This window comes from Strigops habroptila, chromosome 1, assembly GCF_004027225.2.
Source record: "Strigops habroptila isolate Jane chromosome 1, bStrHab1.2.pri, whole genome shotgun sequence".
Lineage (NCBI taxonomy): Eukaryota > Metazoa > Chordata > Aves > Psittaciformes > Psittacidae > Strigops > Strigops habroptila.
This window is the reverse complement of record NC_044277.2, coordinates 128,399,697-128,419,325: the sequence shown is the minus strand read 5'-3', so window position 1 is coordinate 128,419,325 and position 19,629 is coordinate 128,399,697. Positions and strand designations below refer to the sequence as shown.

At 41.6% G+C, this 19,629-nt stretch overlaps 1 protein-coding gene and 1 long non-coding RNA gene across 2 annotated transcripts in view; one reads left to right on the top strand and one right to left on the bottom strand.

Annotated features, from left to right (window-relative positions):
- AHR (aryl hydrocarbon receptor) overlaps nucleotides 1-14,241 on the bottom strand; it is a 59,824-nt gene extending 45,583 nt beyond the window's left edge. Inside the window, exons 1-2 of the mRNA XM_030487819.1 lie at nucleotides 13,738-14,241; nucleotides 5,679-5,866 (exon numbers count right to left, since the gene is read on the bottom strand). Coding sequence (XP_030343679.1) covers nucleotides 5,679-5,866; nucleotides 13,738-13,793 — 244 coding nt within the window. The 5' untranslated portion in view covers nucleotides 13,794-14,241. The remainder of the gene's footprint in view (nucleotides 1-5,678; nucleotides 5,867-13,737) is intronic.
- Nucleotides 14,242-14,495: 254 nt separating this feature from the next.
- LOC115615605 lies at nucleotides 14,496-17,272 on the top strand. Its single transcript, XR_003994096.1, has 2 exons — nucleotides 14,496-14,585; nucleotides 16,356-17,272. It is a non-coding gene; the product is annotated as an uncharacterized LOC115615605 (long non-coding RNA).
- Nucleotides 17,273-19,629: the final 2,357 nt, after the last annotated feature.

The following is a 19,629-nucleotide window of genomic DNA, read 5'->3' as shown; positions in this document are numbered from 1 at the left end:
GGTGGTGGATGGGAGGGAGGTGGGGCAGGAAGACAAGTACAGCAGAGTGGAAGAACAGTCATGGATTAGGAAGTAACTTGCATAGTTATTTCAGTATCAGACAATCATACCATTCAATGCCAGGGTTCACATTTTGTCATAGTTTTGGATTGGGGCCAGGGGGAAGAGTACAAAAGGAAACACGATTGGCTTCTTCGTGGGATTCCTCTCCCCCTCCCCCCCCAATTATTTTTGTTCCCCTCCTACACTCTCAGGTAAGACTCAAAGCAGCTCATTCAAAAAACTGAAAATAAATTCATATGCACAGTAGAAATACCAAGTACAGGAAAGATAATTGGACAGAGAACAACATAACTCCCAAGGCTGGAAGCCAAACAAATTTAAGTCTGGATAACATCTTAACAGGATGATACATCTGCTAGAAGAATCACTAAGAGACATGGTGGATTCTCCATTTAATTTCATATAAAAATTGAATAGTGTTCTACAAAACCCACAATCAATCTCTCAAACTATGGGATGTCTTCTACCTTGGGAATACAAAAATGGCTCAAGACAGTCATGAATCAAGTAAGACAAGTCAAGCCCACCAGAAGCTGCTGGCAACAGTAAATTCCTATATAGCATCAATATAGATACTTGAAAGCAGTAAGTGCAGCCTGATTCCACCGCTCTACCCTGGAAAGCTTTAGCTTTTCCTGACCTGGAAGTCAGGAGTGTCTATGTATGCAGCAGGAAGAGCAGGGAAAGAGGGTAACACCAAAAGGAAGTCACACTTTCAAAAAATACATGAGGAAAGCTGCCTTAGACAAACAAGGTAGGTAAATATAGAAACAGTCTGAAATAAAAGCAAGTCAGGCCACATCTGCTGCATTATCCTGGCCTTAACCGCTTGAGCTTTAATCAGTTGGTTTGTACTTTCAGGTTTCTGTTTCAGACCACCACCTAACACTTGGCAGAAAGGCTACCTACATCCACTAGACTGTAAACACATTGCAGCTCTTCTCAATGGGACAGAATAAATACACTGTCTCCCACTTTGCCCATCTTTCCCATCTGTACACCTTATCTTAAGCCATCCTCTGCAGAGTAGGAACCAAGTGCAATCTTGGTTTCTCCAATACACAGTATGATAGAACAGCGGGCATCACAGGAAAAATACATTATATCAAAGAGTATATTTTATGTGATGACAATGGGTGCATTGCAGATTTAGGCTACATTATGCCAAGGAATGTGTGTTAATTATATTACAAAGTAAAATTAAGCAATGCAAACTTACTGGGAAAATTCTTAATTATTTTGTTATTGCTGTGCTTGCCAGAATCACTGCATACAACATAAGAAACCAATTCTAAACTAATTTTGAGCAGAAACTTTCTTCTGTAATTGCAGAATACTGTCCAATAAGCAAGAAGGGGAAAAAAAAAAAATCCACATTCTTTAAACCACAGGAATTCTTACTGAAACAGATGAAAGGATAATTAATAAGCAACATGTTAGATTTTGTTTCTAATGTATCGATACACATGCATAGCACAGCTACTTCATTTTAGATTCTGCAAGCTTCTCCTTGATTCTCACTATACCTTAAAAAGAAAAATCATGCCACTACTATTAAAAAAGTGACCGTATAAACTCTACTTTTATTCCTTTAATTTAACCACTTCACCAAAACCCTGAGAAGACTTATTATAAACGTTCTTCCTTACTGCAGTAAAGAATTTAAATTATTACCAATTCATCATATAAGGACCAAAGCTAGAGGCAAAAGAGCTTTTTCCTTTAGTATGCATTGGGAACACAGGCTATGCCTAAATGATCATCCAGTTGTTCTTCAGATGCTGAACTCACACTAACCTGCACCCACACAAAGAGCTGTTGTCCCATATTCCACTTTATATTTTTCACTGCTGAATGCACACATGCATGGGCACTTAGCATCAAAACAGCCTAAAATAATACCAGGACAACATATAAAGTCTTTCTTTACTGACTGTCAGCAGACACCTGCCCGATTTATCCTAGTCTCTTAAAAATAAAAAGCTTGCCTTAAGCCACTTTCAGAAAGTATCTTACATGCACAAAATAAATACTTCAACAGTGATTTAAGCTAACCTGCTTGACTTTGAGGACTGCTAATCCACTTTAGTACAGGCAGCTATAGCACTGCACAGCTGAGAAACACCACCACCTTAAATCACTCATTAGCTTTGGCTCACCACAGAAGAACTTTGACTTTACAAAGAAACAGACTTGAGACACAGTATTTTAAGCCACTACAGAAATTTCCTTCTTGACTACAAGGTCAAAGTTATACACATAAGAGCATGCTAGAGTGCTTGACATGGGGATACAGAAAGCCTTCTGATACTGTGTGGACTTGAGACTAATCTGACCACACAGAACTAGTGTACCTAAAGGGTAGTGATATAGAAGAGTCACTTAGCAGGACAATAACTTTACTAACAAACTACAGCAATCAAAAGCAGCTGCTTAACAGAATCACTAACAGAAGAAAGATGTTTTGAGGTTCTAGAAGAGGGGAAAAAACACACACCTATTTCTTACAACCTGAAATATGGTAAGCGTGCAGAAATCTAGCACATTTCAGTTGACAGCATTGAACAAACACTCACCTGCCTTTAGGTCTGGAGACAATTCTGTAACACCTTAATGACTGGGGGGAGGGGAAGGTACTTTTTTGTTTGGGTTTTTTTTGTTTGGGGTTTTTCGGGTTTTTTTTTTTTATATATATATATGTATACACACACACACTTAGCTTTTAAAGTAACAACAGAAAACCTTGTAGACATCTAAGGTACATTCATTCAAATTGATGTAACTTCCTGAGATGTCTTTCACAAAACAGTTCTTTCTCCACCCTCTATCCCTCCAACTTCTGCCTTCAGAAAACAGACATTCACTCTGGATTATTTAAACTTGGAAAAATGCAAGTGTTTTCTTTGAAAAAAATATCTATTGTTACAGCAAAAACTTGGGTTTCCTTTCAAGCAAGATCATATGATTACGCATTTATATTTTACTTTCCGCAGGAATTTACACACCCCCCATTTGCATCCTGTTATTCATTTAGCGTTTCCCTTCAGCATGCTGCGCTAATAAAGTGGACCTGTTGGCCCAGTCTAGGGACTCGAGGTGACAATCAGTGCTCACTCTTGCATTTGCCAGATTTATTCTACAGGGCTTTCCGCATATATTTAACTGTGCAAAACACTCCTTCAGAACAACAGTTCTGTGAGAAGCACTGCATAGATTGCCGAATTCCAACCTAGGAGTTTTCAGGGTATTTTGATCAGTTCTGTACTTCAAAGAGCTAATTTAGTTTTTGGAGGGTAAGTTTCAACTGAAATAGACTCCATGCTATTTAAGTACATTAAAATAGTACAAGAGATCTTATTTTCAATACTGGGCCTGTCATAGTCACAGATTGCTTACTTTTGTTTATCTTCAGTGATTGATATGCTAGCCTTTAAACACCTTCAGATAGATACCAATAACCAACCTGATTCACAGTCCTACAGTTCAAAGACCTGAAAAGTAGAGGAAAAAAAAAGCCTTTTTCTCCTAAAAAAAAAAACCAAAAAACAAAACACAAAACCAAAAAAAAAAAAAACCACCCCCCCCAAAAAGAAAACCCCACCAAAGGTTAAGACACCTTCTACTGAAGCTCCTCTATCTGAAGGTATAAATTAAACTTGCTTCACCTTACACTCTTCAAAATATCTTGCACAAGATAAGCAACATCAAATTGTTCATCTTTTCGTATTTATCAGGTTTTTTTTATTTTATGGGCGCTATAGGAAAAATAGTCTGTTGTAATGCACCTAGTATACACATTTACTTGCTGTTTAAAAAGTCCTTTCCTGGAAGGCAAATCAAAATTCTGCTACTTCATTCATTATAGCACAATTAAATACCCTATATTCTACAGCTGTGGTCCAGTAAGGTAGCGTTAGCTGCATATGTTTGTCTAACATGGATACCATCCTAATAGTATGCTACTGAGTTGAAAAAACAGGTTAAGTTTGCTTCAGTTCTGGATCCATAGTAGTTAAAGGCAACCTGAAATGCAAATATAACTTCTCTGCCATTAATATATATCTAATTTATCACCACTCTCAACAGCTGAAAGGTTCCTTCACATTCAAATTAAAAACAAGCAACTGATGTAAGTTTTGGTGTGAAGCGATTTTGCCGCTTTACAGCCATGATTTTTTTCCCCCACATACAGAAATCACAGCCTTAAACCCTTTTATTCTAGGACCTTCAAGTAAAAATTGTGAGGGTGGAGGAAGAAACAAAAATCAAGCACTTCCATTGCATGAGAAATGGAGATTTGCTTTTACCACTCCATCCCAACTAAAGCAAAAGACTTGCAACCTTGTATTTGTTTCAGAATACGTAATTTCATGAAACTCATGTGCCAGTAAAATTCTTTCGTTTCGTGGGAGCAAATATTTTCATTTGAAAGAACACTGCTAGAAATTTGACCAACTCTAGCCTTGAGACACAATAAATGAAAATAAGTGCTCTGTATTCCTGCAGGAAAAAGTGGAACTATCTTAGGCAGTTAAGTTTCTTCAGTTCTTTCATCCATGGTATGAAGTCACCATCAAGAGGCAGAAACACTAAATCTTAAACTGGTAAGGACAGAGATTATTTTAATGTCCAAAACACTTTGTTACATACCTAAAAGCAACAAAATTGCAATTTTATATCAACTCCATGCAAGTAAGATTCCTTAGCTAAGGCTGATCAATATAACTCCACTTTCAGCATAATATTATAAAATTTCACTGACTGATAGAAAAGAACAATTATTAAATACAAGCTGCCTGCTTTATTCCAGCAGTGAAAAGGAACAGACTATTTCTGCCTTTGAAGAAATTGGCATGAAGCCAGCCATCGCATCTCACCCTACAGAACAGCTAAGGTAGTGAAGGAGAGGGGCAAGATTCCTCAGTCAGCTCTGAGGTGGTGCAAGAGAACACGTGCTTCTGGCCTGATTACTACTCTGAGTGCTGCTGTATTACCCTTGACAGGGCTGGGGTCAGTGAAAACCTGCCCACACAACTGGAGAACCTTAGCTGTCATCTTAATGCTTCATGCTGTGCATTCAGCAGGACCTGAATACAGGAAAGACTTTCCCCTCTATTCTTCAGAAATCACCTTTGCAATAAACTACAGGAAGGGGCACTAGCAATTACATTATATCAAAACAAAGTCATTTTTGATGCATCATTATGAAAAACGCAACTCACAGAAACTCGTATGACATGTTTTGAACAGCAACAGTTTTATGAAGGTAATTCTCAGAAAGCAAAAAAAAAAAGAAATTTCCTAAGAATCTTTGATAGTCTAAGGAAAAGGACTGGAAGACTCATTAAGGACAATATTACTTCCAAAGTAATACTTAGTCAAGCAAAGATTTGAAAGCCTGGTGATTTAAGTGAAATATAAGTAGTTACATTTGGTTTTCAAGAAACTGGAAAGTTTACTTTATACAGTTACATTGCAAATACCCACGCAACTGGATGTTCCATTAAAATACAGATAAAATTAACAGTTTTAAGTATTTAAACAGCTGAAATCAGCATACAGTATAAACAGTATTTTACGAGCAGCCCAAAACCAAATAAAATCCCAACCCTTACCGTCAAAAAAACTTTTGGCTCTCAGGTAACTGACGCTGAGCCTGAGCACAGACAGCTTATCCAATTTGGCGATAACATCTTGAGGGAAAGGCAGAAGACTAGCCAAGCGGTCCAGCTCTGCATTCAAGCGGTCCCTGTGTCTCTTGGATGGATTGGACTTGACTCCTTCAGCTGGGGATGGCTTTACTCTGTGGCAAAAAAACCCAAACACAATATAAACCTAAGTTACTTCGCAAAATTAAGGTAAATATTTGCCAAACCTAATGTTACAAATTGTCTTTAAAACCTTGACAAGCAAAATGTTCTTCCAAGTGACTTCTCTTTCCTCTCGGGGAGAGGAAAAAAAAAAAAATTAAAAAATGAACATTTCAAACCATTGAGATTTAGCATTTTTTATAAAAATGCTTCCTACACTTTCACTCAGATATCACTTGAATTCTTCAAAATGGTCATATTACAAATGATTCAATAACTTCTAGTAATATTTGTGTACGACTATTACTAGAAATGCATATTAAATGCATTTAACAGTACACTTTCACTTCTTACACTTTTTCTACAGGTGTCCTTATTTTTTGTCAATGTTTGGAACAGGCTATTGTCAATTGCACACAATAAATGTTTTAGTAACTTGCTAGACAACAAGGCATACAAAACTGCACACGTAAACAAGATATACAGCTCAGTCAGCAGGGAAGATCTCTGTAGCAAACACTATTGAGCTCATCCTTTAAGTCACTTCTCAGCTCAAAGAGTTTCATTTGAGCATGACATGAAGACGCCTTTGTACCTTACAACAAACAATTTTAAGAAATGTTAATTATGAATTACATAATGAAGTTTTTGTAAACTTGCAACTTTCCATTCATACCCACCCTGAGCTTCAATTCCAGATACTTGGATACTCACACCTTCCCACATACAGACTTCTAGGAATAGGTTTAAACCCCTACTTACTTGAATTATAATTAGTCATTACAAGCCAATACTGAAACCAAATAATTTACCTGCATGAGCCATAGTGGATTTTATGACATTAAACAGTTTTCTAATGAAAGAGTGATCATTCTCATTTTTCCAGTATTGCAGATCTAATTGAGATCTGCAGCAGTTACCAATTTGTGCAGCTCCCATAAGGAACGTTGGTTCTGCAAGATGTTTCACTCACAAAAATACTAAGCATGAAGACATTCAGCAGTTAATTTCTTCAGTATTTCATTTCGTCTGCTTCCGAACTTTGCCCTTACATCAATTTTACAATGAGAAATTGCAAGAGTTCTGATAGTTATTTTTGCAACTGATGAAAGTAAACTGAAAAATAATTTCATCTGTATTTCCAGTCAAATAAGTAGTGACAGAGTGGACATTCCTATTCTTAGCTGGTTTTACTTTATGTTTTAATTACATTTCTTGTTAGTTTAAATTCAAGCCCTTCTTTGTACAGGCATTGTGTATTTAAGTGTCCTTGTCAAAAACTCACACTTAAGTCTCACTGCCTGTCCCCTAGCACTATGGCTGCTGTTTTGCACATTACAGGAGGCACGTTCCTTACATGGAGCCTGGAAACCTGAAGATGCTGTAACACAAAATGTTGTTCGTACACAGAAATATAGCAGCAGCAACTACTTACTCCCCATATGGAAAAAGTTAAGCTTGCTGCAGGGTAAAGATTGCCTAGGACACAGTTCTAGCCGAGCTTTATCCTAAAAACACTGGAAAAGTGGGGAAGCAGATTTATCAAGAAATATGAAAATTCTCTCTCTTGGAAAAAAAAGCATAGGTTCACCACCAATTGCAATGGATGACTAAGTATTTCATTAGATGTGTGGTTTGGTCACAAGCCCTGACTTGGAGAGCTGCAGCTTACCAGATCCCCATGTGAATATTAAACCTAAAATAATTTAGTAAAGCTTTCTTCACATTTTCTTATTCTGGCAGAATATTCACTTGTACAAGCCATATGATTAACACAATTTAAATATCATCCTTATAAAATATAGTTCAAAACCACTAAATGTTACCAGTAACAGTAAGAGTTACTTCATATTTTTTATGTATTAAACTGCAACAAATAGAGACAGGATAATAAATTTCAAATTGAAGCAGGTAACAGTTGTATAACAATCAGTGAACAGCTCGCTACTATCAAATCAAACAGGCCTGCTTCTGAAAAGTGGAGGTCCCCATGGAACCCATCCAAAACACGCCATCTTTTCCAAATAAACCAGCACTAAATACCAGACTTTTTATTTTCACAACTGTCCTCCACTTTGCTTAAAATTTCTATAAGCAATTTGACAAGTTAGCTGAAACTATATGCAACTCTGTAGTTATCTCATCAAGCTGTTAGATTGACGTTTTGCTTTACTTTCTAACGATTTCTCTGTCTTACTGCTAACTAGTTCAAAGCATAAGGATTTTCTAAGTGTAGTATACAACACTTCTGAATATTAAGTCACCATTATTTGCAGCATAAATCTTACCATGCTCTCTCCCTCCAAATCAAACACTGATTTTCCCTAATTTTCCCTAGTTTTCCCCCTTGTCACCCAACTAAAATCCATTATACAAAAAGGCATCCTTCAGTGATGAAGGGAATGAGGGTGGAAGTGCCGGGGGCATAAGTAGCAAGCTAAACCATTTTCCATCCACTTATGTAAACCCTTGATGCTAAAGACAGCCCTAGGTACGTTGCAGAAAATTACCTTCAAGGAAAATTACATGCTATGTCAAGATTAAATCCACGTATGTGTTTTATTTAAAAGGAAAAAAAAAAAAGGAGGAAAAAAAGAAAAAAGGACTAAAGGAATGGGTGGATTTTAAGCTGATCTTTCAGTTCATGATCTTTTACCTTCCACAGGAAATTTGAGTTCCCTAAGCAAAGGCCAGGTCTCTGTACACTTAATGCCCCTGAACTGAGCCACAATCCTTATCATCCAACAGCTACAAGACAAGCAAGCACTTTTAATTCTTGTTTTAACAATTCTAAAGGATTTGACATCATAACATTAGCTGACTAGTATTTTCACAGGTCTATAGACTACTACTATAGACTACTTAATCAGAACTTTCCATTATGTATGTTTACCATGTGCTCCTTCACAGACATTAACAGCACCAAATTATTACAAAGAAACTGCATGAGTAACCAAGTCTTCATTATTATCAAAAGGCCGAAGTGAGTTTCAATATTTACATGTTAATTCATATTTTTTAAAGTGACATTGAAGCAGTTCTTTAAGAAAATTAAATGAAAGCACAAATTTATTTTGCTCATAATATGTCAATGAAAACTATGAAAAGGAGGAAAAATAATCAAAAACCAAGTACGAAAAAGCATGGTAACTGATTAACAAGACTGAAGTGTGAAATTAAGTCAGGAAACACAATAATGTGCAAGATGAGCACTAAGGACACAGCTACATGTTAAAAGAAGTAATTCTATTAAAAAAAACACAAACAAAAAAGAACTAATTTGAAGTTCATCAGAACTGTTTTATTGCTTAGGAAAGAAGGACATAAGAATATACATGTCATCTAGCTAACGGATTTAATCCTTGCAGATATATATATTTGTCATCTCATTTAGTAGTACATGCAATAACATGTTATTCTTATCTATATGATTTAATTCAATTTAAATGTAATTTAATTAAAATTAATGTAATTAAATTAATAATTTCATATATTATGAAATGCATGAGTTACCACTAAGCAAGTCTTTCAATAGGTAACATCCTCCAAAATTCTTTGTTTACTTTAGCAACTGAAAAATACTTCTAAGTATTTACTCTTCTTTCCCACATCAAGTTTACAACTACTGAAAATTCAGCTAACAATTCCTTTGGAAGCAACAAATATGACACAGACTATTGACCTCTTCAACCAAAAGTTGTTGTCAACCCATCTTGAAGGGGCAAGAGACCCTTTCCAGTGGCTTCTTTAGCAGGCAATAAAACCAGCAAAGATTTAGGCTACTGGAGGGATAAAGTTGTCTTTAATAAAACAAACTCCACCTCAATCAGCAGTGTGCTACTCATTTGATGCTGGGCAACTGTCTTCTAGTAGTAAACAGTTTTAGTTTGCTCAGGTTGTTTTGGTGTATGAAGATCTCCACCAGAGTGATAGAGATAGCCAGAACACCAACCAAGAATTAAAGTTTCACACTTGCTTTTAACATATTTTATTACTGTTCAAGATGACAAGCCAAAGCTATTTGGAAATGGGGGGGTGGGGGGGGGGTGGGGGGATAAAAAAGAAGTTTGTATCTACTAACCATGATATCTACATGTGCCTACCTCCATTTCCTTCAGGTTCTCTAAAAAGTGTACGTTTGCAAGAAGTGTTGACCAAAAATCAACCAACCAAAAACACCTCACAAGCCTTAAAATCAGTGAATTTTAAGTAGCAGTTTGCACGTAACATACAGGTACCCCAAAACTGGCAAGGTTATCATTTATATATAAATTTATTCTACATACAATAACAGTTTTATTGCCTCCATTCCAAAAAAGAGGTGCAAGCTGCACTTTCTAGAATATCCTGCTTTACACAAAGGAATCTTATAATGATTATTTTTCCTTTTCTAATGAACTTCCATTTTGAAAGTTTGTTCTGGCACTTTTTGTTTGTTTGTATTGAAAGAATACATAAATAGTTTCCTTTTTTCTTCTTTTTTTTTTTTTTTTACATTAGAATATCTCTGCACTGCTTTCTGAAATTACTACAGCTACTCATAATTAAGGCTCAACCAGTCAAACGTTTTTCTCTGTAGTACTTCACATCATTAACACATTTAAGACAACACAGAACAAAACCATATTGTAATTTCTATTTAGTCTGTAAAAGAAACATGCCATCATGCATTTTATGCCTGCATAGTATGAAACATCTAGACCTCCCCAATCCTCTTCTTGTCTTTTACATTTATCCAGTTATGCAAAACAATTCTTATTGGAACACTGAGAAAACAGTGAGAAAAACAAGGCAAATCAGAGCTAGCAAGCAGAGAAATATAAAAACTACAGGGTGGAGCTAAATCTATTTAATATCCTTTACCTAATATTAGAATCTATCTACAGCAATCCCTAGTTCCACAAAATCTGCATTTTATTCTTCCTATTACGATACTATTATATTAACTCAGCAGGTCAGTTAATAATTCCCAGAGCAAAGGAATTCAAAACTAAAGAAAAAAAGGAAAAAGCAAAACGTCGGGGCCATCCATTGCTGCCCAAGCGCCAGTGGGGTGCAAGAGGCCCCACAGACGTGCTGCCACCAGAGGGACTCACAGGGTTCAAACATTACATTGGAAGGAAACTGAAAGGCTCCCAGGTTTTAAGAAAGCGATTTCTGTAGCATAGTACATGCAATTGGAGGTTTTGGGGGGTTTTTTTGTGGGTTTTATTTGTTTGGTTGTTTTTTTTCTTTTTTAGCTTTTCCCCCCCCTCCCCCCGATAACAAGATGGACTGCAGAAACAGTTGCCTATTAAGTTTCCCCATGCTTTCCTTTTTCAGCTGTGATACTGTAATTCCTTACTGAACTGAAGCAGCACATTTCAACACTCGGCACTGTCAGGCAACAGCCCGAGATTCCCCTTTAAGTTTGGTTCTTCACAACGGACATAATCAAAACAGTGAGTTGTAGTGGGGAAGTTTCTTAAACTGGTTTTGAGTTACCACCATGGCTTTAAGGAGTTATTTGTACCTGAAGCCAGAAGTATTTAATCTACTTCATTTTTTTTCCATGGCAACTATGACATTATACTAATAGCTTCTTCCATTTCTATAAGCTAGCTGCCTGTTGCCACAGGTTACCAATTATCATGCTCCATTCAGAGTTGCATAGGCAGGAAATAAAACATTAGAAGAACTATCTACAGAAACAATCTCTCCTATGACAGATACCAGTCCCAACAATGTCCCCCTTTTCTATAAATAAAAAAAGGGGAGGCTGGAGGGGGGGGAAGCTATGAATTCTGCCAGGGGAGGAAACGTCAACCTCAAATATATTTAAGCCATGGTAGTGTCAAACCTTTATTAACCAGCAGCAAGTACATTTTTCCCTCCCTCCCCAACCAGTTACAAAAGCTTACTGCCTCTCTTACTTTTTTTTTTGCTTAAAAGTATGTATGTGAGAAATGGGAACCCGCTGACCCGCTAGCAGTGTTCTGTAAGGTTGGTCTAAAAGAACTAGCAACCGAAGAGCATAGCCATTTTTAGGAGAGAAGAAACACATAAGCATTATGTGCAAGATTAACTTGTCTTGCATAAAAATAATTTCTAGTAACCCAAGCAAGGTGGGTTAGTTATCAGCCTCCACTTCAATTTATGAGGCAGCAAACTATTTTAATACTTCTAAGAAGAAACACTTACTTTTCTTCCTTTAGTCCTAAAGGGCAAAGTCCCTCACAGATAAACATCCCTCACAGATAATCCATTAGTAATAAAAAAAGGCTTCAAGTTCAACTTACCGGAGAAGCTCGGCCAACTTACATAAAGAGGAGATACACGGAAAAGGATTACGTACATAGATACTACCATAATGCAAAAGGGAAGGTTTCACATCCTCTAACCAAGACTAACCAGAATTTAATAGTAAGCCAGAAATTAGGCAATTTTACCAGCAAGGCAGAATACCTCGTCCTTTCACAAACACAACTTCAGAATTATTTGCCTTAGTTATCGATAATCTAAAAATACCACAAATACGTCTTTATTTCTTCACGAAAAAACACGTTCATTTCATTTCATTCTTCCAGATCTACAGCATGAATTTAACCTGGTACCTCTACATTTTTACCTGGAAAATAATGGTCAAAAAAGCAGACACTGCTGTTTTCATAAGGAATGCATCTTCTAGCAAGGGAATTTTCAAGAGAAAAAAATGCACTTTTAGACTTTGTGTTAATTTGCAGGGTGAAGCTCCAGTTATGTACATGCATTCATTCTAACAATTCCAAGCCTAAAGAAGCAAGCACTCGAGCTAATTCCCCTCCCCCCCAGGACAGTTGTCTGCTATAAATCTAAAAACATATAATTCACAATAGAATTTCATTAAATATTTGTCATTCTCTCCCTCAACACTTTTGAGGTCTTGGCAGTTATTTTACATGTACCAAAGTACCCCGCAGAAATACATTTTTTGAGCTTTGATTAGTTTGCTTGTAACTCAGTAGTAGTTTATGAGCTATAGATTCTTGACTTTGAGATGAAAGTGCAAATTAAGCATCTCCTCTAGCCTGAAAAATCACTCTCCTGAGACCAGCCTTTCAGAGGAGCCTTCAAAGCCTGGGACTCAACCTAAAGCAGGTGCAGAATATGAAATTACTCATGTGCTAAGCTGTTCCTAGGGTTTCAAAATGATGAATTAATAAAGGAGAAAGCCACCATACGGACAGACTTTTTGTGGTTTTTTCTTCTCGGCTCTTTCGACCGGTCTCAGCACTTGACTTTGTTTGGAGCTGAACAGATAGAAACATCTACTGTAATACTGGAGTGTTAAAGCTGGTTCAGCCCTCCCAAACAGGCTAAAAACAGCCCTGCAGGGTGGGAATCGGCCAAGCCTCTCCCGGCTCAGACCCCGTGCTGCCGGCAGAGACACCTGAGCGCGCCGGCAGCCGCGTAGCGCTGCGCAGAGGAGCGGAACGGCCCGGGAGCACCGCAGCGCGGCAGCGATAGCGCGGCACCCACCCGCCCACCCACCGGCAGGACGCACCGGCGGGACCCGCTCTGGTGGGGCGAGCGCAGGCACCGCTCGGAGCCGTCACCTCAGATGCCTCCCAATGTAGGTCAGCCGGCTGCGCCGCGCTGCCGGCACCGCTCCCTCCTTCCACCGCCTCGACTCTCCGCGCCCCAACACCCCTTTTATCTTGAAAGAAAAAAAAGCTAAAACCAGTAAAACCCCCGCGGCACCCCTGGGCGCCACCTCCCCGGGCGCCCCTGCACCGCACCGTGCCACCGGCCGGCCCCGCCGGGCCTCCACGGCGCGGTGCGGAGCCGGGGGAAGCCCGTCTCCCCTTCCCGCCTCCCTCCGCTCCCGGCCCGCGGGGCCGCTTACATTTTCTGCACAGGTTTCCGCCGTTTGCGACTGGCGTAGGTGACATTGGGGTTCATCCTGCCGCGGCTCCAGCGCTCCGCGCCGCAGGCTCCGCCGGCCGGGGGCCGCCGCCCTCCTGCCCGCCTCGCTCCGATTGCCGGGGCCCCACCGGCGCCGCAAGCCCTCGCTTCGCTTCACCCGCGGGCCCCAGCCCTGCTGCCGGCGGTCGGTCTCCCACTCGCAGCGGCGGCGCCGCCTTCCCCAGCCGGGCGGGGACAGAGGCGGAGGCGCCACGGGGCGGGGATCCAGGTGATCGGCGGCGGCTACACCCACTCGCCGCCCCCGGAGGGCGCAGGTGTGGGGGAGGCCGGGGCTTTCCAGCGCCGCTCGCCCCGCGTCTACCCCGCCGAGGCGACGCCAACTCCCGGCCGGCTCCCTCTGCGGCGGCGGGAGGGTGCGCGGCGGCCTCTGCACCCCGGCGCGGCCGCCGTCTGCTGGCCGAGCGCCTGTCAGTGTGCGCGGCGCCGGCCCGCCCCGCCCGGCACAGCCCCTTGCCCGCTCCCCCGCCCCGCCCCGCCCGGTTGATCAGCCACCGCCCCCTCGGCAGGGAGGCCCCTCGCGGCGGCGGCGGGCGGAGGGAGCGGCCGTGCCGCCATGTTGGGAAGGTCACACGAGGAGAGGCAGGGCCGGCGGGGGGCGCCGGGCCGGGGGGCGCCGCGACGGGAGCACTGCGTGGCGCGGATGGGGTCGGGCGCTATCCGAGTGGCACGATGGGGCCTGTGTTTGTTACCTCCCCTGCGCTGGAACCGTCACGGCCGCAGGTCGCCCAGCAGAGAAAACGGAGATAACATGCGGCCGCCCAAAGCGGGGTGAGGGAGCCCTGGGCAGGAGTAGCGGGGTTGGGGGACACGGACACACCAAGCTCCGCCGGGGACGGGGACAGCGGGACACCTGCGGGAAGGAAGGAAGTCACTGGGGGCATGTCTGCCGCTTGCCAAGCACCGGGGGCATCCATGCGGCTCCCTGGACGAGGACGCAGTACCTATCTTGTTAAGGGGATAAGTGCCTGAGTTATTACACTGGCATTTTAAGCTAAACAACTTTAAAGGGAAGGAGCAGCATCGCAAAGAAAGTAAGAGGTGCTGCCTAACTACTGACAAATGGGGGACCCCTTTCTGACCCGCCGCCGCTTGTCCCGCCCATTTTCCTCCTCTGTTCCCTTTCACAGCAGCAGAGCTCTTCCCCGGGAATAATCGCGATCAACTCAGTCCCGACACTAAACTCGGGAGCCTGGGAGTCGCCCTGTGTAAGCACAGGTTGTACGCGGGCAGAGAGCCGGGAAAAACTCTCCTCTCTCCCACCGAACGCACCCGGGGGGCCGAGCCCAGCCGCCGGAGAGCGACCGCAGCTGCGGGCTCAGCACCGCCCGTCGGTGTCCCCACGGTTCGGTGCTGCCGGATCCGCCCGTGTCCGGCTGCCGGGAGGCTGAGGCAGTGTCCGTGGTGCTGGTCCCTGTCCGCCCGTCCGCAGGGCCCGGCCGGGCGCTCAGCGCTGCACCAGCGCCCGGGAGCTCGCACCTCCCGCGATGGTGACCGAAGCCCCGGTCATTGCGAGCATCTCCACCCGCTCTGCTGGCAGAGGTGATGAGCGGTGGCCCAGGTGTTACCGTGCGGTACAAACCGGGGCTGCGCAAAGCCCTGCCCCAGCCAACCGGCGGGCGGAGAGCGGCGCCCGCACCGCAGCACCGCGGCTTCTCCCGGTGCCGGTGCCCGTGCCCGTGCCCGGGTGGGCTCTGCGGTCGCTCCTCCCGCTGGGGCTCGGTAGCACAACGCTTCCTTGTTCACCGGCTTAGTTTGTTCAGGGTTAGTCTCCTGGGAAGCTATCCCAGATGCAAAGTATGCTGAAGCCACGATATGCAGATAAAACTAATTTGACTAAACCTTAACGATGTTAAGGTGCTTGTTAGTACGGCAGGAGTTTACCCTGTTAAGGTGTTTTCAAAATATGTCTTCAGCAAACAAGATTTTTGAAAAAATACAGTTAAAGAACCTCATGAGGTCAGTGCCTTGCAGTCACATTCCTGCCGCATTCCCGGCCAAACACCTTTGCAGAGGACATCAGCTTATTCACTAGCTTCTGTCACTCAGTCCTTTTCTTCTTCACTCCTCTCTTCACAAGAACTTCCTAGTGTCCTGGAAAACAAACAAACATACAAAACAAACAAACAAATAAAACCATGGGCAGTACTGTACACCACGTCTTCTCCAGCCATTTTCTTTTTATTTTAGAGCTGAAACTGGAAATGAATGCGCTCCAAACTCATCCATCTGTCCAAGCACACAGTTTCTTTCAGCCTAAACTGTCTAGCCGCTTTCAGTACTCTTTTCACCCCTAGCCTCTCCCTGCTCACTGGTTTCCTCCTCTGTCAACACAAGTGTGCTGTGATCACTCCATATGCAGAACAAATTGCTGCTCTGCTTTCATTCTTCTCTTCAGCTACATTATCTTTGTGTTGAAAGCTTACAGTTATTGTTCAAGGCTCCTCTTCTTCTAATTTTTAATTTAATAGCTTCCAGTCTGCCTTTTACTTCCCCACTGAGATTGAACAAAGTCTCTAGCAACTTCTTGTTCTTCACCAGACCTCAAGATCTCAACTGCTTCTTGACCTTCTGTGCTACGTAGATACCGTCAGAAACACCCATACTTACACTGTTTCATCTGCCAACTCCAACTCTACTGGGGGCTACATGGAGAAGGAAGCAGGCTTTAGCCTCCCATGATGGACTTCATCTCCCAGTTCCCTTCTGAGGCCCTGGGAACTTGCATGGCACCAGTAAGGTACTGTGGTTACTCTTCAACTCTCTAATTTGGTGAGTAAGGAAAATTCATGCTGCTGGGCAGAAAGCACATCTTCCGAACATTTGCAATCCACTGTCTGCTATTGGAAATCCACTTCTATGGGTCAGCCACCTATTTAACAACAAATACAAGATTTCAGTTGTTCAGCACACAGAGAATCACAGAAGGCATGGAGAACTTCCTTATATGCCACTGGGGCCTTTTAGATACAGGTACCTAAAAATTTCGATACCACATTGTCTGCAGCTTTTGCAAATCCATCCTCACCCGGTGTTCTTACTGACTCTTTGTCTAATCCATTGTCTCACTATTTTCTTTTCTATGTGATAATTTGGGTACAGTAGGGATCCTGTCTCATATTCAGTGTAGAACAAGCAAAACCCATCCAATCATGGTTCTGCAATCCTAGAGCCTTCTTTACAGTGTAAGTTTTTTGTTGGGCTTTCCTTATTATTACTGTTCTTTTTAACATAATATTTTGTAAGGTTTAACAACATGTTTGGTCTTGCAAAAGATGACTGCAGCTGATGTTATGTGGACAATTAAAAGGATTTAATTCCTGTGCAGATCACCTTCATGTGTGTTGTAGAGCTCTAACTGGTCTCTTCTCATTTTATCTCTAGGCTACTACCCAGATGGATTATTAGGTCTGAACTAAAGATCACATCTTCCCTTAATAAATTCTCTTGAACCACTAGTGATCGCTTTTCTCCTCATTACTAAAATCCAACATTTTTGCCTTTGTAGTCATGAATCGTGATGCATTGAATGATGAGATTTTTAAGAAAAATGTGTTTGTGCATCTAGTGATCCATTGCTTTCCCTATCCCCGGCATGTGATGTGCCACATTAATGAAGACATTCTTCTGTATCCAGTATGCTTTGTGGTTATCATCCTCTGAAGCTTCCAAAGCTCTTGCTTGTCAGCAGCCACACCTGCTGCCCTGACTCCAACAGGAGCGATGTTCTTTTGTTCCATGCTTCTGTTCTGCCACATTTCTGCTTCTCCTGTCCTGCACAGTCCCCTCCTCAGCTCTGCCTCCTGGCCCCTCACTCATTTCACAAGGTGGGAGCTGTTTGGAAGAGGGGACTTACTAAACAGATTCCTGAGTGGGCTGGAGTTTCATAGATCACCACGAGACCAACAAAAATCTTGTCATTTGGGAGGAATTCATAAGAGTTATAAACACTGCTTGCTATCTTAGGGTCATCTCTGACTCATTTCTAGCCTTTATCCTACTCTTTCTGTTCATGGCCAAAATTTTACTTCCCTCAGCTTAAATCTGTGTGCTGACTTGTTCTAGCTGTTTGCAGTGCAAATAACAGCGAAGAAATCTGGTTTGGTTATCTGTGATTTCTCTTCTGCCTCCCTGTTGTTTGTATTTTTGTCACTGTAGGACAGAACCAGCACATTCTTTTTCTCTTCTCCTGTCTCCACACCAGGCTCCCCATTCCCACTACGTTCCACTACCCTTGCAGGTACTTCTGATATGCCAGTGTGAAAAATTACATCCAGTTTTCTATTGAGTACTTAACTTGGGGAGCATTTCCAGAAGTTGTAGAGCCATATAAAGAAAATGTGAAACATAATTAATGCTTGGACAAGCAGACTATGATCCTCACATAATTGTTAGTGCTGAAAGGTCTTTGTTATTAATGGTATTTTAATTATTTTAAATTCACTAACTTGGACTAATCCAATGAAATCTATAGTCTTAATAGTTCCAACTTTCTTCCTGAGTAGAAGAAACATATATTTAGAGACAGTGTTCAAGTTTTTTCCACATTGAGAAAGTTTGAGAAATTCATAAGCAGCATCTGTGAGGCAGGATCATGATTCTGCTCAGATCCTAAGATATGTAAAATGAAAAGCATGTTTCACTTATAAGCACAGGAATAAAAGAACAATATCATTATAGAGCAAGTATAAAAATCAGTACAGTGCTTACTATTCTCAGGTTTTCTCTCATGTACAGAAATGAGCAGAAGAGAACAATTTTATACAGGAACTGTCTCTCAGTTCAAGAGAACTCTCTTTTTTAATCTAAACCGAAAAAGTTTTGAAGAGCTATACAGATAGAGCAAGCAATTTAGATTAACCTCACCTGCCTAAAACATTCAGCAACCCTTTTCCTCCCCAGGCATTAAAAGTAAATTTTATTATATAGCTAAAGTAGTCTTACATTATCATTCCTAATGAGCATCACCTTACCTGAAAGGTAAAGAGCCACTCGTTATTTTAATCCAATGTAATCCACTCCCAGTCAAGTACTGAGAGCCATAAAGTAATCAGTGGTAACAAGTCATTCCTCCCCAAGGGCAAGTCAGGAGGACCTGGTAGAGCCTCTTAACCAAGACACTAGTATGACCAACTGCCACTCCTTCCTTCTCCCCTCCTTCCTGGTAGAAGAGGTAAGTTTATTTTTGTTACATGATTATACAAAGACTTAGCTGCAACTTATATGGCTGCAACTACAAACCCCTTTAAAGAAAAGTAAAGAAAAATATGTTTCCGCTTATCTGTATGATATTTTCGATAGCCACACTATCGGGATCTACAAAAGCCTTCTGTTTCCAGGATCCTTCCCTGACAATGAGGCTTACTGGCTCATCTGAACAAATCAGATCTGTACTGTTGTATTTTCTTAGTTTCCAAACTAGGTGGCTAAATGCAAACTGCAAATGGCCACTGGCTTGTGCTAATCCCTGGGAAATGCCCCTGGGAATGATATGGAAACATGCCAAAACTATGTAAATGACAATTCCAACAATTTAAAACTACTGCTGATTGAGTTTTAATGTCCAGGAAATTCCATGGCAGTTGTTAAATTTACTAGTACCTTAGAGTATATTTCCAATGCTTTTGGCCATGAATGTTACAAATAGCCTACAATTATTAGTGTGCAGAAGCAGGAAAGTTTTGGTCACAACAGTAAATCACCATGACAATCAGCAAATGTGGGCAGCGTATGATCCAGCTGAACCAACATATGATCTTGCTGCACCAAGACCGTCTGTGCTGTTATATGCTGAACAAATATATAAAGAGCTGAT